The sequence below is a fragment of the Ahaetulla prasina genome, chromosome 3 (genome assembly GCF_028640845.1).
Source record: "Ahaetulla prasina isolate Xishuangbanna chromosome 3, ASM2864084v1, whole genome shotgun sequence".
NCBI classification, from domain to species: domain Eukaryota; kingdom Metazoa; phylum Chordata; class Lepidosauria; order Squamata; family Colubridae; genus Ahaetulla; species Ahaetulla prasina.
In genome coordinates, this window is record NC_080541.1 from 108082368 (window position 1) to 108107154 (window position 24787).

The 24787-nt window shown below is 37.4% G+C and overlaps 1 protein-coding gene across 20 annotated transcripts in view; it reads left to right on the plus strand.

Annotated features, from left to right (window-relative positions):
- CXXC5 (CXXC finger protein 5) overlaps nt 1–22242 on the plus strand; it is a 136999-nt gene extending 114757 nt beyond the window's left edge. For 18 of the 20 annotated variants that reach the window (XM_058176248.1, XM_058176237.1, XM_058176249.1 and 15 more), the window contains one exon: nt 21016–22228. In XM_058176248.1, coding sequence (XP_058032231.1) covers nt 21016–21060 — 45 coding nt within the window. In that variant the 3' untranslated portion in view covers nt 21061–22228. Of the gene's footprint in view, nt 1–7305; nt 7387–21015 lie in introns of all 20 variants that reach the window. The other 2 variants (XR_009154310.1, XR_009154311.1) reach the window with 2 other exon arrangements.
- Nucleotides 22243–24787: the final 2545 nt, after the last annotated feature.

Sequence of the window (24787 nt, forward strand, 5' to 3'; positions counted from 1 at the left end):
ATTGCACGTTTGAGCGCAGGAACGTGACAAACCAGCGAGGCCGTGCATTCGGCACAGGACGGTTTCATGTGCCACTTCCAGCACTCATGCCATAGGTTCGCCAACACTGGTATAGGTTAATGACTCTATTAACTTTGAGCAAAAAAATATTATAATGGTCTTCTGCAGTATTACAACCTGTGAACAAAAGTTGCCAATCACGAGATGCAAGGTCGGCAGCTATGAAATTGTAGTTGGCTTTTTTAAAATTATAATTTGGAGTCCCATCATTATGACCCTCTTTGCAAGGACACAAGTTGAGACAAAAATAAATCATACTGTGATCAATGTTGGAAAAAGGTTCTTTAACTTGTAGGCCATAAATTGAGTTTAAGCTATTGCAGAAGATGAAATCTAAGCAATTGTTGAGCCTAGTGTCAGCGTTCCAGAAAACCCTTCTTGCAGAAAAGACTCCAAAGCAAACATTTTTCAAAATTCTTTTACTAGCACAGGTAATCTGGCACAGTTGGTGGAAATCCAAATCTGGGGATCCGGGTTCCTCCCTCAGTAATACAAACTCCAAAATCCCCACCCTCATGACCCCTCTGCCAATCACATGCTCCAATCTTCAACCGTCCCATCTTGAGACATCACTCCAGCCACTCCTTCTCCAGATGAGAGCTCAGCTTGACCTTGACCGGCAGGAAGAATGTTGTTATGTTTAATAGTCCCTTGTACCACCACCCCTTCCCCTACTTTCCCACACAGGAGAAAGTGGCAGCATGTGGAAGCCTTCGGCCTAGTATGGCTTCCAAAGCTGACACCTAGTGTTTGTTTCCAACTGCTCCAGCCCCAGGGTTGTAACAATATGGAACAGGGTTGTATGTATAGGTTTGGTTGTACATTCATTTAAGGTCCAATTAATAGAGGCAGATTGAGGTCACCAAGAAAGATAAAGGGAAGCTGCCCACATTAATAGTGCAATTAACTTGTTCCGATGACCAAGGTCGTAATCGGGCTCTATAACATAGCAAGAAACGAACTGTGGTTTTTAAAGAGAATTCACAGACAATGGTCTCAGGAAGAGCAAGCTCCTATGTAACATGCCATATTATGTGGAGTATAAGATGCTCCGGACTATAAGATGCACCTACCTTTTTTGGTGAGGAAAACAAGAAAAAGAAATCTTGCCTCTGCGTCTCAGCAATTTTGCCTCGTTGCAGCAAACAGCCTGCTTTACTTTCATTTTCGTTTTCAGCATAGTTCGATTAGCACAAGAAAAAAAAAATGCTCCCAGCAATTTACCTCCTTGCAGCAAGCAGCAGAGGCCCGCACAGCAATAGGCAATAGCAATCCCTGCAGCCTGAAACATCTGGGAGCCAGGAGGCCAATCCAACGGACAGTCAACTTGTGCTAATTAGGCTGTGCTGAAGCTGAAATGGGCTGTTTCTTCTTGCTGCTTTCTGCAAGGAGGTAAATTGCTGGGAGTCAGAGGCCAAAGGGGGGGCAGTGGGTGGGTGGGGCTACATTCGGTGTATAAGACGCACCCAAATTTTCACCCCCTTTTAGGGGGGGAAAAAGGTGCATCTTATACTCTGAAAAATATGGCAAGTCTTTTTCAGACCAAGGGACTTTTTATAGAAGATAGCAAAACCAACCCCTCTATCAGGGATGAAATGCTCCCGGTTCAGACCGGCTCGCCCGATCTGGTAGTGGTGGTGGCTGCTGGTTTGGAGGACTGGTAGCAAAAATTCCTGGCCCCGCCCCCTGCCTCTGCTGAGCCGGACCATCAGCAGAGGGGTTTTTTTTACTTTTAAAAGCAGTTTTTCTTCAGCCGAAAACATGCCTTTAAAAGTAAAAAAAAAGCCTTTGAGGATCCCGCGGCTCAGCTGAGATCGGCAGAGCCTTTAAACTCTCTTAAAAAATTTTTTTAAAAAAAGTTTTAAAAGGCTCCTCTGGCGATCTCACCTGAGTTCCTCATCACCAGAACCTTTAAAGCTCTTTCGGTTGAAGAGCTTGTTAAAACAATTACTATAAGAGGTTCTGGGCTGCTATGAGGGAACTTCAGCTGAGATCGTCAGAGGAGCTTTTAAAATCTTTTTTTCCTCTGGCGATCCCAGATGAGTTGCCTGATCCTCACAGGCTTTTAAAATCATTTTTTAACAGCCCCCACTTACAAAAGCCCCCACCCATGCCCACCCAATGCCCCCTCCTCACTTACCTATAATTACTTTTAAAAAAAATTCATTTACATTTATATCCCGCCCTTCTCCGAAGACTCAGGGCGGTTTACAGTGTGTAAGGCAATAGTCTCATTCTATTTGTATATTTACAAAGTCAACTTATTGCCCCCCCAACAATCTGGGTCCTCATTTTACCTACCTTATAAAGGATGGAAGGCTGAGTCAACCTTGGACCTGGTATGACTAGAACCTGCAGTAATTGCAGGCAGCTGTGTTTTAATAACAGGCTTCTTACAGCCTGAGCCACACCGCGGCCTTACTGCTTCTTTTGGGCTGGCAACGCCATGCTTTACTTCAGCTACTGATTACAGCCTGCTTTGACTGCCTGCTTTGCTGAATGAGGAACTCTGGGAGTAACCTTAAAGTTACTAAGGTTGGAGACCCTGATCTAAATAAATAAATAAATAAAATAATAAAATAAAATATTTGTGCAGCTTTCTGAGATTTGGTGTGTTTCTGTAGTGTTTCACTCTAACTACACAAACACACAGAATCTCACAAAGCTGTATGTGGCATTTTGTGTGTGTGTGTGAATCAGTTGTGTTGTATGTGTGTAAAGTGTGAAAGTGTGAGGTTCCTGCTTGTTGCAGGGGCCATTTTGGGTGAAGAGCAGCTGCTTTTACATTGTGTGTGAGTCAGTTGTGTTGTATTGTCTGTGTGTAAAGTGGTTTTTGGTACCTCTTATTGTTTTGTATACTTTGTTTATTTTTATTTTTTATTGTTGGTGGCCAGTCATCTGACCACCAAGCCACGGCCACCAATTAAGCCACGCCCACAGAAACGGTAGGGAAAATTTTTAGATTTCACCCCTGCCCTCTATGGTTTTCACGGTCAGATCAAAAAAAGTGATAGTCACTTATAAGGGAGTTTGGAAAGGATACGTTCAACCATGTCCTGCAGACAAAAATAAGGTCAAATAGGGCAGCATTTAAGAGCAGGAGGAATTCGGGCATCTTGTTTACAAGGCTTCTTGCATTAAGTAACTTGCATTTTAGACCTGTAGGCGTGGACCTGGAAGAAATTGGAGGTATGCATGCTTAGTTGTTGGGGAGGCGGTTGTTGAGATGCACGCCACTGGTCCTTCATTTAATACAGTCAGCGCAGTAGGCTATGTACAGGTCAGTCTCCTTGATCCTGGCGTCTCTTGAGCTCGAAGTTCGCGGGTATGTGCACATTGTAGTATGAACAGGTTGGGCTGTGAACTAAGTTTCTTATGATTTGTGCAGCTTTTGGCGAGTGAGTTTATTGTGGAGATGAATTTGATTTTGCTAGTTTCACTCGTGCAAATGACTCTGCAGAAGCGTGGGCCGCCAAACCATTGCTGTTCTTGAACTCAGGGCCATCGTGGGAAACGTCGATGATTTCAGTGTGGATGATGGTTGATGCCTGGAAGTTGTTGATGATGTCATGAATCTTTGTGATGTCATCGGATTTGTTGGTATCATCCAGTCCAAATAAGATTGTGTTGGGACACTTCTGTTCATGTTCAATCACATCTTTGACAAGGATGGAGATGTTACTTGCAGGATTAGCAGTTACCTGTGGCTGGTGTAGTTGGGTTGGGATAGGATTTTTTTTTCTTCAAGGGATACTAATCACGCTTCTATGGTGTCTATCCATTCAAGTAGAACAATAAATTTGTCCAGTCTGGGCTTACATGATGGGCAGAATAGTGGAAACTAATTTTTGTAAGAATGGGAAAAGAATCACCAGGATAATGATCACCAGGGGCCGTGATAGCTCAGGCTGTTAAGAAGCCTGTTATTAGAACACAGTAGCCTGCAATTACTGCAGGTTCAAGCCCGGCCCAAGGTTGACTCAGCCTTCCATCCTTTATAAGGTAGGTAAAATGAGGACCCAGATTGTTGGGGGGGCAACAGTTGACTTTGTAAAAAATATACAAATAGAATGAGACTATTGCCTTATACACTGTAAGCCGCCCTGAGTCTTCGGAGAAGGGCGGGATATAAATGTAAACAAAAAAAAAAGATAATGAAGAATGATGACAACAATAGGCAACATGGGAGCTAGCTTTTTGCTTTGTCTGCAAGTATAATAATATGGCAAACAGGTTTCACCACAAGACGTTGCAAATGTGCCTCAAAAATATTTCTTGTGGGTTATGGTGTGAATAACACTTGGATAAAAAGGAGAGAGTCAGTAGGAAAACCAGATGCATATTCCTATAGTTATCAAATCAGATAAAAGAGAATCATCATAATAATAATAATATCAGAGTTGGAAGGGACCTTGGAGGTCTTCTAGTCCAACCCCCTGCCCAGGCAGGAAACCCTACACCATTTCAGATAAATGGCTATCCAACATTTTCTTAAAAATTTCCAGTGTTGGAGCATTTACAACTTCTGCAGGCAAGTTGTTCCACCAATTAATTGTTCTAACTGTCAGGAAATTTCTCCTTAGTTCTAGGTTGCTTCTTTCTTTGATCAGTTTCCACCCATTGCTTCTTGTTCTACCCTCAGGTGCACTGGAGAATAGTTTGACTCCCTCTTCTTTGTGGCAACCCCTGAGATATTGGAACACTGCTATCCATGTCTCCCCTAGTCCTTCTTTTCATTAAACTAGGCATACCGAGTTCCTGCAACCGTTCTTCATATGTTTTAGCCTCCAGTCCCCTAATCATCTTTGTTGCTCTTCTCTGTACTCTTTCTAGAGTCTCAACATCCTTTTTACATCACGGCAACCAAAACTGAATGCAATATTCCAAGTGTGGCCTTACCAAGGCATTATAAAGTGGTATTAACACTTCACGTGATCTTGATTCTATCCCTCTGTTTATGCATCCCAGAACTGTGTTGGCTTTTTTGGCAGCTGCTACACACTGCTCGCTCATATCTAAATAGTTGTTCACTAGGACTCCGAGATCCCTCTCACAGTTACTACTATTGAACAAGGTACCACATATCCGGTACCTGTGCATTTTGTTTTTTTGGCCTAAATGTAGAACCTTACTTTTTTCACTGTTGAATTTCATTTTGTTAGATAGTGCCCAATGTTCAAGTCTGTCAAGATCTTTCTGTATCTTGAGCCTATCTTCTGGAGTGTTGGCTATTCTTGCAAGCTTGGTGTCATCTGCAAATTTAATGAGTTCCACATTTATCCTCTCATCCAAGTCATTGATGAAGTTGCTGAAGAGTACTGGGCCTAAAACAGAGCCTTGGGGTACTCCACTGCATACTTCCCTCCATGTGGATGTAGTTCCATTGAGGACTACATGTTGAGTGCAGTTGGTCAGCCAGTTATGAATCCATCTGGTGGTGGTGCTGTCTAACCCACATTTTTCTACTTTATCTAATAGTAGGTTATGGTCTACTTTATCAAATGCTTTACTGAAGTCTAAGTAAATTGTATTGACAGTATTCCTCTGGTCTACTAATTTTGTCACTTTGTCAAAGAATGCAATAAGATTAGTCTGGCATGATCTGTTTTTGACAAACCCATGTTGGCTTTTGATTATTATTTTGTTTGCTTCTAGGTGTTCGGTGATTCGTTGCTTGATTGTATTTTCCAGAATCTTCCCTGGTATTGAGGTTAGGCTGATAGGTCTGTAGTTTCCTGGATCTGTTTTTTTTTCCTTTTTTGAAGATGGGAACTACATCAGCTCTTTTCTAGTCCTCTGGCAGTTCCCCTGTGCTCCAGGATCTTTGAAAGATATAGTTCAGTGATTCTGAGATTTCGTCTGCCAGTTCCTTCAGAACCCTGGGGTGTAATCCATCCGGTCCTGGTGATTTGAACTCGTCTAGGGTAGACAGATGTTCACTTACCACTTTTCCCCCTATTTTAACTTGTGTTCCTAATCTGTTTTTTGTGGTGCTGTTTTTGATAGGTTGGATTGTTTTTTCCTTTTGTGTAAAGACAGATGCAAAAAATGAGTTAAGTAGATTTGCTTTCTCCCTGTTGCTTGTCACCTTCTTGCCACTTTCTCCCAACAATGGGGCCAATTGTTTCCTTGATTTTTTTCTTGTTTTTAACATGTTGGAAGAAGCTTTTTTTGGTTATTTTTTATTTTTGTCGCTAGCCTTTGTTCATTGTGAGCCTTAGCTTTCCTCACTTCATCTTTACAGGCTCCGGCTATTTGCTGATATTCTGCCTTTAGTTATTTGCCCCTCTTTCCACTTTTTATATGTGTCCTTTTTGTCTTTCAATTTGTCAAATAGTTCTTTATGCATCCATGCTGGTTTCTTTTGATAATGTAGTCTCTTAAGGACCTGGCCCATAATCTTACCTTTTATCATGAAGATGAGTCTTCCTATGGAGTTATAACTCAGTAGAAAAATTGCCCACAAAGCCTTGAGTTTGACTGTGGTCTCCTAGAGATAAAGATGAAAAGAAGTACCATATATTAGAATACCATACAGTAGGTAATGAAAATGGTATGTGGATCAACAGTGTGAACCATCTCAGTTGGCACATTCTAAAAAAGAGAACTCCTGGTCCAATTAATTCAGCAAGAGTAAAACTTCATTGAAATCCATCTAGGTACAGCAGAAGCAAAGTCAGTTCTGAGGTTTTCCCACGAAAACCTGCATAGGTAAAACCAGTTACACACAGTGCTTTTGTTTTGGGAAAACAGTCTGCGCTGTTTGAACAGACTGGAACCTGACCTTGATGGGTATCTCTTCTCAGGCAGCAGAAGGCGCTCATACATTCCTTAGACCTTCCCCCTCCCTAGGAATTTACCAACTCTCCTCCCATTTCTGTTTGGCAAACTGTGAGCTGAAATCAGGTACAAGTAACAGCGAAGCCAAGTCGGTTTTGACAAACAGCTTCATTCAGTTGCCAGATTTGTGCATGTCTTATTTGATCCTGTTTCTTTTTGTTATATTTCATGGTGCAGGTATGTATTCATACATAAAAACATACTGTATTCATTAAGGCAGTGGTCAGTTTCTGCTAATTTTTTTCCAGGTATGCCTTTATATCCGCCATATCGAAACAATTTCTTTGGTTAAGTATTTAAATCAGATTTTTGTGGGATTTAAATCAGAAATTTAAAATTGCTATTTAAAAGCATCCATCCTGAGTAGAAAGTCCAATAGGTCCTTCCTCTGTCTAATTAATACAGGACACAGAGTCAGTGGATTGTGGTCCCTGATTGTTCAGAGCTGCCTGTCTTCTGATTTGCAAGAGCTGTCATCATCTCACAGTAAGGATTTCTTCACTTCACTCCCATCCTAGGACTTCTTACAGGTAGTCCTTGACTTACCACCACAATTGAGACCAAAATTTATGTTGCTAAGTGAGACATAAGTGAGTTTTGCCCCATTTTATCACCTTTCTTGCCACAGTTGTTAATGTGAATGACTGCAGTTGTTAAGTTAGTAACATGGTTAATTGAATCTGGCTTCCCCATTGTCTTTGCTTGTCAGAAGGTCGCAAAGGGGATGACATGACCCTGGGACATTGCAATTGTCATAAATGTTTGTCATTTGACAAATGTCTAAATTTTGATCACATGACCATCGGGGGTGCTGAAATCGTCATAAGTATGAAAAGTGGTCACAAGTCCTTCATTTCAATGCTGTTGTAACTTTGAAGAGTCACTAAATGAACTGTTGTAAGTCAAGGACTACCTGTATTTTGATTCATAATTTGTTAGTGAGAAATGCCTAAAACAGGCCAGATCCTGCTGAAATCTAGAACCTCTGTTCTTTCCTAACTAATCTTATTGTTAAGAGCCTGCTTAAAACAAATTATTCTAAGTGTGTTCAGGCAGCATATTTCTACAGTTCTAAGTTTCAACTTGGAGAGGTTGTATATATGATATAAGGACTTTTAAAAAGATGTAGAGAGTGGAGTGTAATCTCTGGTACAATGCATCAAGTGAAGGAAAACAATGTAAAGAAAATTCCAATATGGATCAGTATTATACAAAACATTTCAAATTTCACAACTGCTTTACATTAGAAAACAAAGTTCAAAATGCCTACCAAAGCTTTGCTTTGAGTTCCAAATCACTTTGTTTTAATATCAAAACACTGCTTTAGGCGTAAAACATTTCCAAAGTAATTGATTATTTCAGACTTCAAAAAGGGCATTTCAAATTTGAATAGTTTGAAAAAAAATTATGAATTTGAACTGGCTCAGATAATATGATCACTCACTCCATTAAGAAATAAATAGAGTGACTGAATTGCACCAATATTGCATTCTACTGAAACTCCATGTAAATTTGCAGAATTTAACGTTTGAAGAATAAAGAGATACAAGGTTCAGGTCTTCCATCATTAGGGATGTATAACAAAGGAATTCATCAAGTGCTTATGCAGCTGTTTAAAATTAATTAATGATTTACTCTTTATTTACTAAAAAATTCTTTACCTGTTATTGAATGAGGTATCTAATTCTGTTCTATAACTGGCAAAATAAACACTCTTTTAAAGAAACTGGAAGCTAATGTCCTAGAAATATGTGCAAAAGTGTTTGTGAAACACTTTTACAGAAATTCTTTTAATCTATGCTTACATTTTTTTAATCTAGGGAGAGGAAGGATTGCCTCTTTATAATTCTTGAAGTAATAGATTGTATCGCAATGATAAATCTATAAAATGTTCAAGAAAAATATAAATAATTTCGTGCAAAGTTTAGAAGAAGGTGTAGTTAAAAACTAGCAAACTCTTAATATTGCAATACATATATGAACTTTATAAAGACCAGATAGAACCTCAATTAATGTCAGGAGATTAATATATATTAGTGAAGTATGAATAAATATTTCAGTTCAGATAGTCTTTGTTTCTCTGCTTTCAAACTTTTTCATGTCTACTCCCAGTTGATTTAGCAAAATTGTTTATCTAGTTCGCTCAAACTAGACTGCTTTCATTTTCAAATTTGTACCTTTGGAGCCAATTCCTATTTTTGAGATGGGGAAGACAACAAATCACATACAGATAGTTGTGTATATCAGGGGTCTCCAACCTTGGTCCCTTTAAGACTTGTGGACTTCAACTCCCAGAGTTCCTCAGCAGCTGGCTGAGGAACTCTGGGAGTTGAAGTTCACAAGTCTTAAAGGGACCAAGGTTGGAGACCCCTGGTGTATATATATATTAGCATAGTCTCATTAGATAAAATCCTCATTGGCTATTAGAGAAAACATTTTTTCTAAAATGTTTACTTTTGATCAAAATGTATAAAATGTAACCCAGTCTTTGACTAAGAAATCACTAAAGCTTTCCCAGCAATAGTATTGTTTATTGTATGCCCTGATTTTCTGTTTAGGGAGTACTCAAGGTGCTATTATCCTATGCTGATTCTGCTGTTAGACAAATAAAAACATGCAAAGAAAATGCTGAGCCCTGCAATTCTACAATAACTTACAAATGTGCAACATATATCTAGTTCCCAGTGAAACATTAATTTAGCCACAGGTAGAAAGATAATATAAAAGAAGACACTGAAATGCTTACTTTTCTAGAAACTCCAAATACTAGCTTTTGTGGTTTGTAGGATCAAAAAGAAGTCAAAGTCTGTTTGTATGGATATATAAGTGGATGCCCCTTTGAGATGTTTAAAGTAATAATTCATCTATTGACAGAGGTGGTAATGGACAATGCAAAATTATATATGCAGCAAGTATATTAACATCCAGTTGTGGTTATCATATTTGTCTGAGAAAGATTCAGAAGGCCCAGAATTCTTTGAAAGTAGTTTTGGTTTTCTCTTGCAAGGTAGATTTATTTCTGTATCCAGCTCTTTACTCAGGCTTTGTTTTTCCTGAATTTTTCCTTCATTCAGTATAATAGCTCTGTTTGGAAAGAACTTGCACCCTTTTGTACAATTGAGGTGAAATAAATAGAACAGATTAGACATTGTTAAATTTAAACACTGCAAAAATCAACATATCCAGTTTAAGAGAGTGTTAAATGCATCCAGTTTAAAATGCATGCATTCTTGGGAGTGCTTGGAGCCTTTGGCTGGATCCATATATTGCATTTAAGACTTAATCTGCTCTGTGTGCTTTTGATTTAATGTGCTGTATGAAGCTTTTAACTGAATGTTTTAAACCATAGCTTATGGTTTACGTTCATATAAACCCTATCACTATGGCTTAATTTAATTACCCATGGTTAAAAAGAATCCTGTAAAATGTGTGCTATATTTTCCTGTGCATACTTACCTGCCTTTTGCCACTTGATCGCTGATAATAAGGCTTATTTTAATTGGCAATGTATGTTCAGCTGAAAAGAATGAAAAACACTGAACTTCTGTGTTTCATGCATCTATGAACAAATTACAACGCTGCATGATGAACTTGTAAAGAATATCCAGTGGAGGAGGATATTATACTACCCTGGTAATATCATATTGCTTATCAGTAGTCCTTTGAAAGCATTAATCATACCCGAATAGGACAGAATAAGACGAAGTTCCACAATGTTCACTGATTGCAACAAATAACCTGCTGTATCCCTTATTCCTGAGCCCCTCTTCTTGAACTGAAGGATGGTTGTCCTATTCCTGAGTTGTTCCATGCTAAATATTTTGCCCTTGAAAATGCAAATAATCTAAATGGAAAGCATTTTGTAATTGAGGATGCTTTTGATGTTTACAGCTCAATGGATACCTTTTTAGTGAATGAAAAGAAGCATAGAAGAGAAGTTCTTTTCAAAGACGGAGACCATGCTCTTCCCACTTCTCTGTCACAAAGTAAAGCTATTTTAATCTCAACCTTAGGGGGTAATAAATGCAAAGAAAATTAACTACTGCTTGTCTTTATTATGTAATCTCTCTCTTTTCCAACACACACACACACACACCCCAAAAAAATCTGGTTTGCAAGACCAAACCAAAGCACAGCCAAATGCCTTTGGAATCTCAAAAGTAGGGCATCAAGATATTCAGAACATCTGCTCTTCAGAGGCCTACTGCCTCTGTATATGATTATATGTCTACAGATGATTTCTAAAGAGTAATCTTCTGAATAAACAGCCCTTTTATCTTTAAAATATACTAGATTTGTCCAACTGGTGACACTCAGATGCTTGAACTCACACTTAGGATCATACTTCAGTGTTGACCATTCCGGGGAATCCAAATATTTAGCAGGACCCAAGTATGGGGGTTATGTAGCTAGTATGTTAAGCAAAAATGCAAACAATTGAATACACTTAATTACCCTTATCTGTGACTCACTGATGACCCATTTCGGTATCTCTTATATTTGGCAGTTTGACTTTTAAAAAAAAAAAATATTGGAGTGCAGGCTCATTCATGAAAAGAAGAGGGAGGCCACTCTCAAAAAGAAGTTAGAGTTTTGCCAGTAAACTTAGTGCATTTATATATTTGACTCACCTGATGCATAAAAGAGGGAGTGAATATTTTGTTCACGCTACATTGAAAATGTTTTAGAACCTGCATTGCCTCATGTTAAACCTCAATTAAGGACATTCTAGTCAGAGATATTTACAATGCTGACTAAATTGAGAGGGGTTTTTTTGCAGCAAAGAGCTGTTTGTCATGATTGTTCACTCAGCTAAATTGAATTCTTTTTTTTCTTTTTAGATTTATTCCAATTTGGATAGCATATATAAAATGCTTATTCAAAGTTAGAATTAGATAGATAACATTTGACCCTTTTAGGGATGTCCTTAGAAATGAAACAAATCTGAATGTTGGTGCAATTAAGCTCTGAACAAATGTTTTAAATAAGACAAAGTTAAGCCAGTTTTAAACTATCTTAAAGTTGTCTTATTTATGAGTAAACCTCACTAAATACAGTGGAATTTATTTTTAAGGTTATATGTGCATACAGTTTGGCTACAGGCATACCAGATCAAAATCATTACAATATTTGTGCATATATGTTTGAATAGATAATGGTGCTTCCTTGTAACTTTGACAGTGTAAAAGGACAAAGCCAGATATTTTACCTGTAAAGAACTGTTTTAGGCAATCCACGCATGTGGTGTTTTTTTTACACTAAAGTTTTTGTTCTTTTAATTTATGAAAACAAATCAGAATTTACTTTTGGCCCACTTTTAAATTTTTGAAATATGGTGTGATCATCTCTAGATGCTACATAATTATTTGTACAAGTAGTATTGAATGCTGTAACCATATTCCTATAAGATTTGGTAAGTAGGAAACTATGCAAAATAGAAAACACTGGTTTCAGTGCAAACAAAATTATTGAGATCATTCTTCATTACGCCAAATGGAATAGCAAGCATCTGGTTAATTCCTTGAGACAGGAATGCCACAATCCAAGTAAAAGCCTAGAGGATAATGAATAGTTATTGGTTGAGAATCCAGTTCATTTCAGCTGAACTGACTGTGCTATTTTTGTGGGTAATGCCCATAAGTCTTAGAACAGAACTGGTTGTTTCCACACTTTCCTAATTTCTCTAAGATATGATGAAGCTGAATGTCTGATTGCCTAGTTCCAGGTTGAAGTTAGTAGATTGCTTTCCATATGCAATACTGCATTCTGAATTTCTTGTTAAGAATATTATATATTTAGGATAAGCTCCTTTTTGCCACCCATATTTCAAACAAAGGGGGGTTCTATGCCTTGTTATTATCAGAACATTTCTAGCTGAGTAAGAAAAAGGCGCTTCTTCCATCTTCCTGTATACATACTTGGGAAGTGCTGTTCACTATCTCATTTCCTTTTGACATACACAGCAATATTGTGATCAATCATTTGGAGAAGTGATTCCTTGTTTGGATTTTTTCATCATTTGTGTCTTTTTCCAGTTTGTGTAATCATTGTTATTTTATCACATCCAATCACATTTCTGGTGTCCTCTGCCTCCCTGTGGCTCAGAAGGTCTCATTTTATAAGAGTCTTAAATGTAGAATCCAATTACTGTCTTCTGACAGATGTTCTCTTGGACTTGTGTGTTTAGAGGACAAGTGTATAATTCTGACTGCCAGATGTTCATGGCTCTGGATCCTTTACATAGTGGCAAAGTATCCTTCAGGATGACATTTCTGCTGTGGCATCTGCAGTAGCTAAAGTTTCTGCAATATAGAAACCCTTTTCTATACTGATTATTAATTCATATTAATGCCTGCAGTCAGCAGCCCCACTACATTGGCAAGAATTTTGATGCAATTGACATTATTTTTTCTGAGATTAATTCTTGTATGAATTTCCTCACTTTTGCTTGAAGTACAAAGGAGTTGGCTCTGATGAGGAGGAGCGTCATGAGAACAAGAGAAAATAAATTTAAAGTTTAGAGTGCAGTCATTCCTATTACATTGATGTTATGATAATTCTAATGTTGGTCCTGGCTCTTTACCACTTTCCATTGCTTTGCTATTCTGAAGGACTTGCTTATAAAGAACATGTTTCTTGTGGTTGTAATGTTGGGAGAGAAGGTCCAAGAGAGGTTTGCAAGCTTGCTATACTGCTGGTCTGTCCCCTTTCCTTCATTCAATAAAGAAGTGTATAGATTTGACATGTTGCTATTTTGTAATCTTTTACTCATTTACACAGATAATGACATGGATTCCTAAGCCCTGTGATTTCTTGTTCTTGCATCTATGGATCAAAAGTTGAAAGTAGTTGCTTCCATTATACGTTTTCACCCAGGTCTCCTTACTCTTGCAAACTATTCTTCTTATAATAAAAATAATTCAGGAGATTGATGGGATTCAAGTAATTTAACAATGGGTTCTCTGCCCTAATGATTTCTTCCAACAACCAGTTTGCCAAACTGCTTAGAAAGTTAACAACCGGTTCTCCCGAAGTGGTGCGAACTGGCTGAATCCCACCAGTGGGTCAGGATTGCAAACACCATTATGCTTATCCTAAATCTTGTCGCCTTGTCTCATCTTTTGACTGGGTGTTTGCTGATCTTGTGGCAAACCTGTTTATTTCCTAACATGACTGTGGCTTCTAAGGTGGATCTGATGGTGCCCCAAATTTAACTTCTATTGTTGTAAATTGACAACTATTTGTACACTATTTGTGCTGCAAATAATAATGCCAAGTTGTACAACAGAGCTCTTCCCGTTCCACCTGGGTTTTTTTTTTGGTAGATCAGTAACAGACAACAATTAAATATCATGGAGCAAGAACTTTTTCTATGAGAGCTGTTTCTTTTCAGATCACTAATTACCACATGTGCATAGCCTAGTGCTGTATTTTTTTTTTTTATGGTAAAAGGTTTCTGCCTACTTGACAGCCAGTTTGGTGTAGTGGTTAAGGAAGCTAGAAACTGGGCACAAAGCCTGCTGGTTGACTCTGGTCCAGTCACTCTCTTTCAGTCTTGGGAAGGAGGCAGTGGCAAACCACTCCTGAAAAACCTTATCTAAAGTTTTAAAAAATTGACTTGAAGGCATAAAATAATAAACAAACAAACAAATGAATGAATTCTACCTACTTACCCAAATCTCAATATGTGTCATCATTCATTTTCTATGATAAGTCATCCAGACTGGTCTGTTGACAACTTACTATAACTAAATATCTAACAGATTGCTTCGTGAAGGGGGTTTCATGAATCATGATTTTGTCAATACATATGGTGCTTTTTCTTGTGGTTTGTTGAAGGATGCATGTATTAGGTTATATCAGGACCATCCTTTAAATGCATAAGGCCTTTTCAATGAAAAGAAATGAAGAAATGCCTGGGTGGGGAAAAAAATGGGAGAATTACTGTTTTGTTAGGAATTACTCGCAATTCCTTGTTCCTCTTCTGCTTAATAATACTCTACCCTTAGCACTGAAACTTTTATCTGCAAACCAGACCACAATCTTCTTGATCAAATCAGCCTACAGGTTCTAATGTTTATAGATCATGTTCAGCTTTGATCCTATCTTTAGCATCACCAGAGGGTTTCTGACTAAGGAAGGCAGTGTTTTTAATTCACTGCCATCTGCTGCCATCAGATGGAAAAGGCGTTTTAGATTGTAATCTTAGAATTTTTTTGCATGGATTGGAATTCCATCATTAGTTATTTCATCTGCGATGATTTCAGCATCCATTTTTTTCACTTGAAGAGATTGGCAAACCGAATTGATATCCAAGGGTTTGTCAGTATTATCCTCACATTTCTGTTCTCTTCTGTTCTTGCTGGGACAAGTTGTTCATAATAGGAAATCACTTTTTTTTTTTAGTTTGGGTGCATCCTTTGGGCTTTGTGCTGTGCTTGAAGTTTCATGAAATGAAAGGTTCTCATCGCTGTTCATCTAAACTTCCATTGGGTTTTTATTTCCCCCTGTATTAATGATTAGACATCCTCATTATTACATAAGCATCTATAAAAACTCATTGATTTCTGAATGGTAAGCAGTTACAGTTAACACATTTCTCCATTTCCAAATTTTAGGCCTCTGTTAACAAGCAGAACATCCAGACTTGAAATACTGTTTATTGCATTGTGAATGATCTTGCTATGATATCTACAGATATCTGAAATGCTGTATGGAAGTGACAGCAACAAGGGATAATGTCTGTTTCCATATCTGGACCCTTCAGATTTGGTATACGATTCGGAATTTTTCCTAGACTCAGGTCCTGCTTGAGTAAATAACAGTACAATTAGGAAGGGCTTTATAAAAGACATCTTACATGCCACTTGCACCCATTCATTGACCCAGAAGCACTATTTGCTGTCACTTAATCTTTGGCCATCTCGTATTTGGTTATTAGTGCATTTTAAATAGGGCTGCCTTTGAAAACTACTTGAAAGCTACAGCTGGTCCATAGTGTATGGCATTGGTAGTTGTTAGCTTGCCTCTGTATATCTATGTAACCAGCACCTGTACTAGGAACTTCTGTGTGTAATTCAAGGTCCCCATTATTATCTTTAAAGCTTTTCATGGCCCAGACTAAGCTTATTTATAGAACCACTTATCTCCAGTTATTTCTGCTTGTCCTCACAAAGTCTGAGGAGGTTGGTAAGGTCCTCTTTCAAACAAAGTTGCTTAATGGGAACCCAAAAATATGACTACTCTTGCGGTACCTGCCGTCAGAGCAGATACTATACACCCTGAGATTCAGTTGGTTCCTACTTGGTCAGCCCTTCACAAGGCACTAAAGACCCTAATGCTCTTTGATATGTCCTTAATTGAACTGCATCTACATAGAGGGAAGAATGGATTGGAGTAACCAAAGGCTCTGCCTTAGGCCCATTACTCTTCAATATCATCATCAGTGATTTAGACGACGGGATAGAATGGAACTCATCAAAGTTGCAGGTAACACCAAACAGGTAGGAATAGCCAACACTCCAGAAGATAAGCTCAAGGAAGTATCTGCTCTGTAGGGCAAATACCATATGAGAAAAAAAAATGAAATACACAGGTGGTACCTGGCTCAATAATAGAATAAGTGGTACCTGGCTCAATAGTAATAATTGCGAGAGAGATTTTGAAGTCCTAGTGGACAGGCACTTAAATATGAGCCAGCAGTGTGCTGCAGGTGCCAAAAAAGCCAATGCAGTCCTAGGCTGCTTATACAGAGGAATAGAATCAAGATCAAGTGAAGTGTTAGTACCACTTTATACTGTACTGGTAAGACCACACTTGGAATATTGCACCTAGTTTTGGCCGCCATGATCTAAAAAAGATATTGAGATTCTAGAAACAGTGCAAAAAAGAGCAACAAAGTTGATTGAGAACTGGAGGCTTAAATATACGAAGAACAGTTGCAGGAATTGGGTATGTCTAGTTTAATGAAAAGAAATATTAGGAGTGACATGATAGGTGTGTTCCAATATCTAAGCGGCTACCACAAAGAAGAGGGAGTCAACCTATTCTCCCAAGCACCTGAAGGCAGAACAAGAAGTAATCGATGGAAACTAATCAAGGAGAGAAGCAACCTAGAACTAAGGAGAAATTTCCTGACAATTATAACTATTAATCAGTGGAACAACTTGCCTCCAGAAGTTGTGTGTGCTCCAATGCTGGAAATTTTTAAGAAGAGATTGGACAACCTGAAATGATATAGGGTTTCCTGCTTAAGCAGGGAGTTGGACTGGAAGACCTCCAAGGTCCTTCCAACGCTGTAATTCTGTTAGACATGATTCTTCCCTTACACACTGAGCTAAGCCTGACTTGATTATGTGGTTCTATTGTGAGTCATCCTGAGCTTGATTTTGTTGTTGTTGTTCATTACTTCTGGGAGCTTTTAATTGATTATTAGTACATTTCAAGTGGGATAAATCGGGTAAGTCTCACTGTATTTCTGGCATGGCAGACTCAGTTTCTATGTCAAATTCTGCAGTAGTGGCAATTTTTTTTGAATATTTTCATCCTTTAGGATTCCAATGATAACTGCATCTTTTTAAGATATGTAGCAAATTTTTGGATCTGCTGAATTGGCATAGAATAGAAAAGATTTGGCATGTCTCTCCCTTCCAATCTTTAACTATTTTCAGACCTAAAGAATCTTAAATCAAATAATTTAGGATTCCAATGATAACTGCATCTTTTTAAGATATGTAGCAAATTTTTGGATCTGCTGAATTGGCATAGAATAGAAAAGATTTGGCATGTCTCTCCCTTCCAATCTTTAACTATTTTCAGACCTAAAGAATCTTAAATCAAATAATTTAGGGATTCATGGATTTGGATCGGGGTGAAAATGCTCCCAGTTCAGACTGGATCGTCCGATCCAGTAGTGATGGCGGTGGGTGGTTCGGAGAACTGGTAGCAAAAATCCCTGCCCCCTCCCCCCATGTCCAGCTGAGCCATGCAATCATCAGAGTTGTTTTTTTTTTTACTTTTAAAAGCATTTTTTCTTCGGCCGAAAAAATGCTTTTAAAAATAAAAAAAAGCCTCTGATGATCACGTGGCTCAGCCGGGATCATCAGAACCCTTTAAAAGCATTTTTTCTACATGCTCTACTGAAGAGGTTGTAAGAAAAAAGCTTTTAAAAGATTCTGGCAATCAGGCAACTCAGTTGGGATCCTCAGAACCCTTTAAAAGCTTTTAAAAGGCTCCTCTGGCGATCCCAGCTCAGTTGCCTGATCATCAGAGGTTTTTAAAAGCATTTTTTTACAACCTCTTTGGCTGAAAAGGTTGTAGAAAAAATGCTTTTAAAAGTAAAAAAAAAAAGTTAGCCATGCCCACCTAGTCACATTGCCCCCCCCACAAGCCACGCCCACAGAACCGGTAGTAACAAATTTTACATTTCACCCCTGATTTGGATCTCCCAAATATATTTTAGTCACCATGGAAGTTAACTTAATTAGGACCAGTATTGGATTAGTAGCATGGTAGATGATTAAAGTAACCAAAGTGAAGCAAACAGCCAAATTGCAAGCCTTTTGCAGTTTTTCCTTTTCTTGAGGTGTTGATTGTTCTGGATACTGGAGCAATTTATAATTTAATGTCTGTAAACATTTTGATTAAGGAGGATATCCCATTTTCCAGATAATGTTTGCTGCGGTAATCGTGTACATCAACCAGTGAATATTCCTCGTCTCACTTAGTTAATACATGCCTTTTTTAAAAGCGTGAATAACGTATAACTTTCTCCAGTACTGGTACCTACTTTGTGGACAAGTCAATGCTATCTACTTAGTGTGGGATGTGAAGAGAACCTCTCTTTGCTCATCAATGAAAGTATCTGCTTTGATTGTTTGGTTTACAGTGCTAATAATTTGCTAGCTTGCATGGCATTTCCTTATTCTATTTTACAAAATTTAAAATACAGCATACATTATATTACATTATGTACATTACGTATGTAACAATATACATACATTATATATGCATGTATATTATATATGTACATAATATATTAATGGTGTGCTGTATTTTAAATTACGTTACTTAAACTTGGACCCTAAATAAATAGTTTTAATGTCTTTTATGGCTATCATGCCTTGAGTTTTATGTGAGCCAGGATACTTTTCTATCATTTATATTTTTCCCATACCCACTTTTGCCTTGGGAAGCACCTCTACTTTGCCTTGATGTCCAGCAAGTCTTAGCTTGCTGAATTCAACACATGCCACTTTAAAAAAAATATCTGCAGAATGGGACTCTCATGCTGCTTAAAGAAACATTTTCTCTCTCTGCCTAAAGTAGATCACTGTGAGTTGTGAGCACCATGCTCTTTCTTGTCTATAAAAGTGAAATTCCCTGTTTCCTGAGAGTTCACTGACATCTCACCCTTGACAGAGTATCAAGAGCCTTTCTGATGGGCACTTTTCTTTGAGAGATCTGCACATTAGTGACATCATAATTGGTCACTTTTCTATGGATGTTTGAGAAAGAACAGGTGCTTCATTCAGCCAGGTGGCTTTCTGTTTTAATCTGACAACCTGCCTCACCTCTAGTATAGCTTACAAGTTTGCTATTCTACTTGTTGTGTAAAGCACAGAAAACTCTTAACAACAATAGGTTATTTGAACCCATATTCCATCCACCTGAAATCTTGACTCTTTGTTCTTATGGACTAGGTCTTACCTGCGTTGTGGGGAAAACCTCATTGCATATGTATAGTAGCATGGAGAAGGGCATTTTTTTCATGCCTAAGAACTCCAGAAAGAACATTTTGCATAGGCAGAGAAACTTACTTGCTTGAAAATTTACCTAACTAAGCCTATTCTAACTATTCATAGATAAAGTTTGTTCTTAAAATTGAGGTTTATCTGTCTTAATTTTTGTACAGGAGTTTTGAGAAGGAAATAAAAAGCATACACATGATAACACTTTCATACAGCAAATTATCCTCTTGCTGTCTGCTCAAAGGTATGCTAAATTCTGAGCTCTGCTGTCTAACCATAAGGCTTCTTCAGTCATTGAAGGAAACTACATATTTCCTAAATCACAGGATTGTGTAATGGGCATAAAGGCCTGAATGCCTGAGGAATTTCTTTGATAGCATGGAAACTGATTAAATTGGATCACTTAAACGCCTTTTGTTTGTCACAAGATTTGATAAAGTTATTGTAGTTCCCAGATTAGCTTCCCAAATTATGTAGTTGCCCAAAGTAGCACTAACAATTAGGATATATATAATACCACAAATTTAATTTTGTCTTGTTTTTTTTTTTTATGTGTGTCATTCACTTAATCAGTCACATATAGTATAAAGATATATGTTGGTAGAATGTTTCAAATGGCATCCCTTGGAAACCTCAAGATCTGAAATTGGAGTATTGGTAAATATTTTTAAGAATTTACCCTTTTCTAATTACTTTCTCACTGCTGTCCTGTGAATTGAATTGCCTTCATTTTCTAAGGACAGATTTCCAAACCTGATGCTGACTTTCAACAGTTTCACCAAACCAAGTTGATTTGAACAGAAATACATTATACTTTATTCATGAGAAATATATTCCACTGTAAAAGAGGACTAACACATATGGTGGATAGCAAGATTTAAGTGATACAAATCTCAGAAGTCTTAACCAAATATAGTAAATTCTTCTCAAGGCTATGTGAATGACAACCTCTTATTTTGAGGTCATACAAGAAATACCAATGTTTCTATTCCATCCTTTAGCAGCTCTTGAAGATGTTGAAATAGTTTAAGGTCAATTTGCATGTGGATTAGTGGTTCTTTTAAAGAAGAATAGATCGTAGAATGGATTATAGGTTTTGATGAGGTGCAGAAACTAAGGGTAGGAAAAGAGTACTAAGAAAAATTATCAAGAAAACTTGGACAGGAGCAGAAAGCAAAAACAATTAAATATGGGAGGCAGTTATGAACACTATTGCAAGCTTCAAGTGATAGGGAACACGGCAGTCGGAAAATGGCACTTCCTGATCTAGTGCACTGGATGTCACAAAATTAAACTCTGTCCTGGGCTGGTTTTTCTCATTCTTGCTTATCATGTGTCCCTCTTCTGTTCTCTTCTGTCTCTACAGAAAGTGATGCTTCCTACAGGTGCTGCATTCCGATGGTTTCAATAGGAACAAGAATCCCAAAGCTCTATCCTCCAGTGCAATGTCACTGCTTGCTTGTGTTGTCTCAGGCAAGGAATTTTTTGACGGAAATAAATGGATGCGCCTATGTCTCCTTTAGAACCAAAAATATTTTCTTGCAGATTTCATTCCTTTTTTTAATATAATTTTTGGCATTTGTTTAACATCTTTTAAGTACTAGTAAAGCATTAATGTTTTCAAATAATTTTTTTAAAGAATCCATAAAGTATCACGATGTAATAGAGTATGGACAATCAATCAATTTGTTTTCCTGTGTTTTGGTGTTGATGTTGTTTATGTGTGGAAGATGCAGTTCTTGTGTAGAGAATGTAAATTTACAGTAACCTTTTAAATCTAGTTACTAATACGCACTACTGTAATTAGCACAGCAGTTTCTTCATTTATCTGATTGATTTCCATGATTAAAGAAAAATAGTGTGGCTAGTTTCTAGAATGCCTCAATTCATGTTTATAAATGAACATATATTTAAAATAAGGTAGTTTCTTTTCCCTAATTCTACAGATAAGGCAAGATTTAATCAGCAAGATGTCTGGTCTTATAAAATGGAAATATATTGAAAACTGGCATTTTTAAAAAAGTAAAGCAAAAATAATAAAATTTAGAACAAATGAAATTGCGTACTATAGTAAACCCAGAACTAATTGCAATGATTCACTTTTAGAGACCATTTGGAAATATTGCTGGAATTCCAATGTAAGCTGTTGCAGAACCCGTGCTGAAAAAATATAGAAGTCCTTTTTTTATGTTGAAAAACCCTCATCTCCTGCTTTCTTACCATCTCTAATTGAAAGGCTGTTTGTAATGTTCTAGCAATTCAAGCTAAGCTGTTTTGTGAATAAAAATGAAAGCATGTTTTGTGTCATGGTTTTCATCTTCATTATTCTGTCCATCTTGGGTGCATGTCAGGTTGTTCGGTTGCTTGGGTGGGGGGTACCAAGTCTAAAATGACCTGTTACGTGTTGTTTTTTCCTATAATGTTTTCCAATGTTGGCCTTTCTTGGCCTCAAAAAATTTAAACTGAACGGGTTTGATAATACTTCAGCATTTTGGTTCTTATTTTTCATATAAGGTGTTATACATGTTTAATAGTACGAATGGCATAATTTTATGTTTCCTTCTGCAGTTTACATTTATAATTGATTATCTGATCTGATCATATTCCACAAATATATGATGTACTGAATCTGGGTTTGGTATAACATTAAATGTTTGGTTAGACAAACAATTAAATATTTAATAAATAAAATTATGTTTTAATCAGGCTACTCAATTTTAGAATTAGAAATCTACATAGCATTTATGTTGGCAAATTTATAGGAATAGAAGATAACCTGGGCCATAAATCTCATGATCTGCATGTGGCTTCTGATAGAATTAGGTATTTGCTTGAATTATGTTGCCAGCTGCAGTGTTCACAATCAATCAGAGGCAACAAATATATAGAATGGTCCAGCTTGCTATATAAGTTGCTGTCAATGAGTTCCCCAGGTGACTTGGATGTTTGGGAAAACCTTTCGCTTTTGTCTTTCCTTGCAACTCCTTTAATACGGGAGTCCCCAACCCCGGGCTATGGGCTGTTTGAAAGTGGGCCGTGTGATCAATGGGCAAGCGCATGCACGTGAAACTCCACTTGTGTGAGTGGCGGATGCTTGCAAACGAAGTTTCATTCATACGAATGGACCTTTGTGCACAAGCTGAAGCCTCCTCTGCTCAAGTGTCCTCAGCTCACGCGAGTAGAGCTTCATGCACAAGTGCAAAGGCCCACCATTTGCGCGAGTGGAGTTTTGTGTGGGAGCAAAAACTCCATTTACGTGTGTGCCTGCCACTTTCCAGGCTGCCAAAGTGGAAAGATTGGGGACTGCTGCTTTAATAAAGCAATCCCTATTTTTAATTTAGAAAGCACAGGTCACTTAGTCACTCAAAGGATCAGTACATAATGTTGTATTTTAACTTCTTTTAGTTTTGTAGAAGCAATCATTAATAAATTTTACATTTCATGAAGCAATGTCAATAAGCAAAAAACAATTGTATTAAAGTTTGTTTTGTCAATAAAAATGGATGTTTAGAGGATGGATGTTTAGAGATGAAACATGCTGCTTTTGAAAAAGAGGAGATTACCAATAAAGGAACATGCTATCTCAAGCTCATACAATTTGGGCAAACAGTTTAGTGGAATTAAAAATTGAAGCTAGAGGACAGCTAATACTGAATTCCAAGATAGCCAAGAATGCTTTTCATGTTCGGTGGTTTTGGCTACAATATCCTTCCTAATTTTCTCTTCCTTCATGGTATAAGAGCAGCAAGTAATTTTATTGCTGGCAGATGGGGAGAGAGAAACTTGTGCAAGTTTAACCAGGTTTTGCCCAAAACTCCAGCTCCCCTAATTCACTTTGGTGAATAAACAAGAATATGTTGCCACTTTCTTTACAACTACCACGAATCACAAATGTATATATAAGCATGAAAATATAGACAATGCAAAGTAAAATTTTGTGAGGTATCTGATAGGCTTTTGTGAGCCTACAATTCAGTGTTCCTCCACATTTTTAATTCTGTCTGGATTGTAGAAGAACATGAATAAAAGCTACAGTATCCTAGCTACTGGGATGAACAATGGGCAGGTATGGAATGGTCTTGTACCTTCAAATTAGATAATTCTATGAATTATAACCTGAATGTTTAACCCTGCTCCAAAATATTTAAACATTAAAGAAACATCTAACTGGTACAAACAGTTTATAAATAAACTTATAATCAGACAAATTGATATACTGTTTCTACAATAAATACCGATTAACAGGCTCCTTGAACTGAAAGATAAGCTACTGTGACCAAATGATATAAACAATTGCAAAATGCTTTGCAAACCAGTACTTAATGAGTTCTTATACTTTTCTGCTCTGACTTTTAAGTGATTCTGGACTTCTTGTTACCCTTTTCAAAAAGATCATTTAACGTCATACTGCTTCTAATCAGATTGTATTCATTTTCTAGTTTTTAGAGGAATATAATAGTAGATCATTCATGCTCTCCTACAATCCAGAGAATAGGTCAGAAGAGAAGAGAAGAGAAGAGAAGAGAAGAGAAGAGAAGAGAAGAGAAGAGAAATCTTTATTTGTCTGGTGCATAAGCTCTCAATGTACATGCAAACAACAAATGATAAATCACAATCATAATCACCATAAAATACAATAATCATAAATCCTTCCTCTTTACTATCCACTCAATATGCCAACCCTCCCTTTTTTTTGATAAATATATGTATATAGAATGTCATAGCATATGTCAGCAGAGACTCCCAATTTCATCTTGAACGATACATGGATTCTTTGGAACATTGGTGAGACCTACCTTCTTACCTCTCTAATGTGAGTCTTCCTCTTCTATCCAACTATAGGTAGAAGTCTGAGAGAAAAAGATATACAATTTTCCTAAAAGTGAGTGTAATGGGACACCCAGAGTTTGTCTGCGATACAGAATACAGGATGGATATTTGCCTACAGGAAAATAGATTCTGCAACTTAACAAATTTACATGGAGTCTATCCAGTTGGCTCTGATTTCAGGATTACCTTGAAGAATTGCAGTGTTTATTCCTTATCAGTTTATCTTATGAATAGTTCAAAAAGAAAGCCAAACAGTCATGCTTCCAATCCGCACTTTAGTTAATAATGCTTCCTTAAATTTGAGCTCA